Below are 5,432 nucleotides of genomic sequence, written 5' to 3'. Positions count from 1 at the left end.
TTTCTCTCATACACATCAAATCAATCACTTTTTTTAAAACTCTTTCCCCAAAATAATTTTCCAAAACTATTTCTGAAAAAAGGCAAATTCAACAAGTTTTCGTACTTTTTATCTCAAAAACTACTCTACAAACACAAACCAAACACATTCTTTTTTTCAACCAATAGAAAGGACTATTCATATCACCTTAGGGTGAGTTTGATGGGGGGATAAGAGAGGATTATTTACTGTGCGGATTGTAATTCGAGGGAAGTATCCAATCTGATGTTTGTTTTTTTTAATCCGCCGGACATGGAGTCTGGCCAGACTCCTTATCCCCCATATGAGGGATTATACTATCCTTGGAGGGGGGGTGTGGGACAATTTTGGATGGACTATTTACTATTTACTGTGGTGAAATGACCATTTTGACCATCTACTATTTAATTATGTATTATATTTAGTAAAATTTAATAAAATTTAAATGTCTCAATTTAAAAATAAAATAATTTTATTTAACTTTTTATTGATTTTTTTTTTGAAATAATTTTTTATAGATATTTTATTGATGTTTTATTTTAAAATTTTGTTTATATTTTATTTAATTTCATTATTTAAATGTTAATAGGTGTTTTATTTAATTTCATTGTTTAATTATTATTATTTTTAAAAACAAATTTATTTAAAATTTTAATTAAAAAATAACATATATTTTTATTGATATTTTATTTATTTATTTTTAAAAAATAAATTTATTTAATTGTGTAAAAAATAAAATAAAATAAATTTTTACTTAATCTAACTAAAAATAATTAAAATATTAAAGGTATGTTTAATATTGCTATTACTTAGTAAACAATTGAAAAATGGTAAAATAGTCATTTGTTCATTTATCTTATCCTGTCCGTTCAACCAAACGTTGGATTTACTAGAAATAGTCATTTCCAAACATCTAATCCCATGAAAAAACAAACACATGATACATATCCAATCCAACCAAATAGTCTAGCTGGGGATTCACAGTCCCAAAACTCAAGTCCAATGAATTCTAATCCCCTTTATCGAGTCCGACCAATCAAACAAACCCTTAGAGAAATTAGTTACACAGTTCTCCTACCTGAAATGGTTTCAAATCATTGATGAAGCTATTTCCTTCTAATAATAGTATATGAAATGACTCATGTTGATAAATGTTTTAATCAATACTTGATAGTCTGCTCTTCTTTTTTTTTTTCTTTTTATATTCTAATAAGATGTGCATGTTTTAGGGTTGTTATATTCTCACCTAAATTTTCATTTTCTCTCACCTTAATATAAATGCCTTTAATTTTAAAATTGTTTGAAAACTAAAAATCCATTAAAATTTTATATGTGCTCAATATAACAGTTTTCGTGCATATATTATAACATTTTTTTGTACATAATTATATTAACTAAAAAACAATAATAATTTGTAATTTTGTTTTCTTTCCCATAATTTACTTTATTTTTCTATTTGAACTAAACATTAAACAAAGCAAAAAAACAAAAAAACGAAAAATGGGAAAAGAAGAATTGGAAATTTTAGTTGTTAATAAGATTCACCCAATTTTTATTTAGGGAGAACTACACATTAGTGGGTTTCAAAGGGGGAAAAAAAAAAAAAAGTAAAAGTAAAAGTATTTATGGTTTTAATTATTAATATTTATTTTTATTTTTTTATAAATACTTTTTTAATCACACTTATGTGTAATTCCTCTAATTTTTTTACACCCATTTTTTATGAGGTTTATAAGGAAATGACAAGTGTCCAAAACAGCTACTGTAGTGGAGCAGTTTTCAATGAACCAAGAACCGTCTCTACCCCACTCTCTTTCTGCCCCATTTTCAAGCCCACTTATCCTACTTCCTTCCCCACCTAAATAACGACCCTCTCTAGTAGACTTCAACTGTCATTGGTGGTTCACTTCATCTTCTTCCCTCTTTACCCAGCTACCCCACACACACACACACACACACACACACACACATCCCATATTCAATTTCACTACCTTCTTCTTCTTCTTCTTCTTCTTTTTCTTCTTCTTTCACTTGATGTGAATCATCAGCTATGACCAAAGTTTCAGAACCCAGAAACTTGAAAAAGTTGTAGACATGTTTGACATCTTGTTTGGGTGGAGAAAAGCCTCCAAATGGTAATTATATTGTACATATATGTGTGTTTAGTGATTGATTGATGATGGATAAGATGAAGCTGCTATGATTATTTGTTATTTGTTTTGGTGCAGTAAGAAGCTGGTGAGGGGGGTACAGTGCCGTCTCAAACTGCTGAAGAACAAGAGATGTTCAATTGTTAGGCAGTTACGCGACGATGTGGCTCAGCTTCTCAAATATGGCCATGATCAAAGTGCTTTTGATCGGGTATACTCCTCTGCTTCTTATTCAGAGAATTACAAATAGCAATCAAGTTCAGTTTTTTTTTTTTCTTCTCTCTCTATTGTCTCTGTTCTATAGTTGGTTAATATATGATCACTTAATTGAATTAATTCAAAAGCTTTTGTGAAATCTTGAATGGTAAGTCTCAATATAAGTATAATTTGGTTCTGGGTTGTGCACTATTTTTACTCTGCCTCTAGAAACCAGAGCATCATGTGAAATTACGACACAACAATTTTGAATTTTTCGGGGTTAATGGTGAGAAGAAATATCAGCTAATGGTTTCATTCTATCTATTGTAAGGCACCATAATGAAATGATGACAGAAGTCTTAATTTTTTGAAGTCCTCATTTCATGATAGAATTATTTTGTATTAAGTCATACCTAAGTACAAGAATTTCCATATGCAGCCTCAAATATAACCAATCTTTTCCTTTTTTTATCTTGATTTGTATCGATTCTCAGGTTGAACAGCTCTTTAAGGACGAAAGCATAGTAGCAGTGTATGATCTCCTGGATCATTTCTGTGAATTCATCCTCATTCACCTTTCATATATTCGTAAACACAAGTATGCCTTGCTTCAAGTTTTGAATCTTATCCCTTCGCTTCATACCTTTTAGGTTATACCAACGACATTGAATTGTGATGTAATGTTTGTTTCAGGGACTGTCCTAATGATATCAATGAAGCAGCGTCAACTCTAATATTTGCATCTGCAAGATGTGGAGATCTACCCGAGCTTCGTGTGATACGCAAGCTCTTTGGAGAGCGTTATGGCCAGAGGTTTGCAATGGTCGCACTCGAATTACTTCCAGGAAATCTTGTTAACCGTCAGGTGCCTATTTTAATTTTTGAAACATTAATATATATATATATATGGTTTTTTCTCTATAGCATACTATTGGTTATTACAATTGGCAAATTATTGAATCTTTTACTACAGATAAAAGAAAATCTCTCCATACAATCAGTACCGAATGATGTGAAGTACCGATTGTTGGATGAAATAGCCAGGAGTTGCCTTCAACCTGGGCCTTTGGCACTCGAGTACTATTCTGAGCTACAACAAGAGCAGGTAATTGTTGCATTAAAAGCACATGTTTGATGTGTTATTACAGAAATTTTATGTTTTTCTGTACTGTGAAACTGCAGGTAAACAAAAATAAGGGAGATCAAGACCCGAGAAGTGATGTTCAAACTAATTGTAATGGAGACGAAGGATCTCAAGTGCAAGCTTTAAGTATCGTGGAGGCAGAAAGGAAGATTGTGCTTGTAGATTTGATAGAGCCATATGAATTGCACCGAGGCACTGGTTGTACCGGTGCAGTTGGGACTCACACCGTCCCTCTAGACCACAAGGAAGTGGATATGGCTTTAGAATTTTCTTCAGAAAGTTCATCTCAATTGCCTACAGAAATGATATATCTAGATGACATAGAGGAGTTCAAGTCTCCCAGGAACAAAGACGAAAACTCACAGGATCAAAGACTGTTTTTGTTCAAGTCATCGGTAATTCTCACAACTGACAAGCTTGAAGAAGATGGTTTTAGTGAAAGTTTCAAGAAAAAAAATGAATCATGGAACGAAAAGACAGGGTCAAGAAAGAGCAGGAACGAATCTGGTAAGAGACACAGAAGAAAATCAATTTCTCAGGAGAGTTTTACTGTGAAAGATGTCGAATCCACAATTTACTATGGAGACTTGTGTGCTATTTCACCAAATGACAACCATAAATCTCATCACCGGAGAAAGTATCAGAAGAAGATTCCATTGGATGAAAAGCAAAAATCATGTTGTACACAAGCAAGACTATGCAGCTTGGAAAAACCATGTTATATCTGCATTAGTGATGACAAAGACGATTGGGAAAATCAAAAGTGCAAAATCACAACTTTCCAGGGGCTTCCAGCACATAATCTGAAGGAAGCAAAAATCGAACACTGTGTCTGCAATTGTCAATTTTTTTGCATTGGAGACACAAAAATGGAATGGGAGGTTCTACATCAGAAACCAAGACGAAACTATCAAATTGCTGCTGATTCTCAATACTCTTGCTCAAGAGTGAGCAGTCCTCGGACAATAAAAAATACCCATCCCCCTTATTTGAGGGCCGTGACAATGCCCCTTGAAAGGCCAAGTGATTGTCACACTGAAAACATTTTACGATCAAATTCATTCCCATTTCAACAGCCTAGTCATTCGAGCAATGGATCACCTACTTGTCGTCATGTTCATCCAAAGCTGCCAGACTATGATCAGTTATCAGCAACATTCATGGCTCTCAAGAAAGCAAATCAGCAACATAAGACCAACCAGTTAGTTTAGTACTATGTATTAATTTGTGTTCTGTTTTCCTTGTCCTGTTTGTAGAGCTTTCCATTGAACTTTTATCATCTGTTTTTGTAGTTGGATTCAGGTTGTTTTTAGTTCTCTTATGTAATGCTATGTAGCTCCTTGTTTTTCTTCTGCTAATGGTAGTTCTGGTAAGTTACGTTTCGGGAAAAAAAAATTCCTAATTTTTTAAGAGAGTTTTGGTGAAAAGCCACTCCCATTGGGCCTATTTTGTGTGAAGCCCACGGAATTAAACAATACCTCCAAAAGTCTCTTAATTAAAAAAATGCCAGGAATTAACTGAAATGTCCTTCCATATAAGTGAGGAAATATGAAACAATTAACAGTAAAAATTTACTATCAATCAAAGTAAAATTTTACTATCACTATCAAAGTAAAATTTTACTGTCACCACAAGTCCAAAAGTCAATATGTGTTGATAAAATTTTACTGTAGTTTAGTGTAACACTGTACTATATATTAGAGTTAATTTTTACTATTAAGTTTGCCAAAGATTGACAACTTATACAGTGTATCACCAACACAACTTGAGACATGAATGTAAAAGTAAAATTTTGCTTTGCGTAAAAGTAAAATTTTACTCTGAAATAAGAATAAAATGTTACACTCTGAATCTAAGAGTAAAATGTTACACCTTGAATTTAAAAGTAAAATTTTACTCTGTATAAAAGTAAAATTTTACTC

At 32.4% G+C, this 5,432-nt stretch overlaps 1 protein-coding gene across 1 annotated transcript; it reads left to right on the top strand.

Moving 5' to 3' along the window:
• Positions 1-1,733: 1,733 nt before the first annotated feature.
• Positions 1,734-5,010, top strand: LOC114274052 (uncharacterized). The gene is made up of 6 exons (XM_028215913.2): positions 1,734-2,153; positions 2,247-2,379; positions 2,861-2,964; positions 3,060-3,231; positions 3,340-3,471; positions 3,549-5,010. The coding sequence occupies exons 1-6, from the start codon at positions 2,113-2,115 to the stop codon at positions 4,719-4,721; spliced, it is 1,755 nt and encodes a 584-aa protein (XP_028071714.2). The 5' UTR covers positions 1,734-2,112; the 3' UTR covers positions 4,722-5,010.
• Positions 5,011-5,432: the final 422 nt, after the last annotated feature.

This window comes from Camellia sinensis, chromosome 8 (genome assembly GCF_055761805.1).
Source record: "Camellia sinensis isolate YWXY chromosome 8, ASM5576180v1, whole genome shotgun sequence".
In the NCBI taxonomy this organism is placed as follows: Eukaryota; Viridiplantae; Streptophyta; class Magnoliopsida; order Ericales; family Theaceae; genus Camellia; species Camellia sinensis.
The sequence above is the reverse complement of the archived record's forward strand: the minus strand, read 5'-3'. Positions and strand labels throughout refer to the sequence as shown.

Bases quoted from the DNA above. Each gene is read 5' to 3' on its own strand.
- LOC114274052 (XM_028215913.2), top strand. From the start codon at position 2,113: ATGTTTGACATCTTGTTTGGGTGGAGAAAAGCCTCCAAATG. The intron at 3,232-3,339 runs GTGCCTATTTTA...CTTTTACTACAG, and splicing joins GAAATCTTGTTAACCGTCAG to ATAAAAGAAAATCTCTCCAT. The intron at 3,472-3,548 runs GTAATTGTTGCA...GTGAAACTGCAG, and splicing joins CTGAGCTACAACAAGAGCAG to GTAAACAAAAATAAGGGAGA.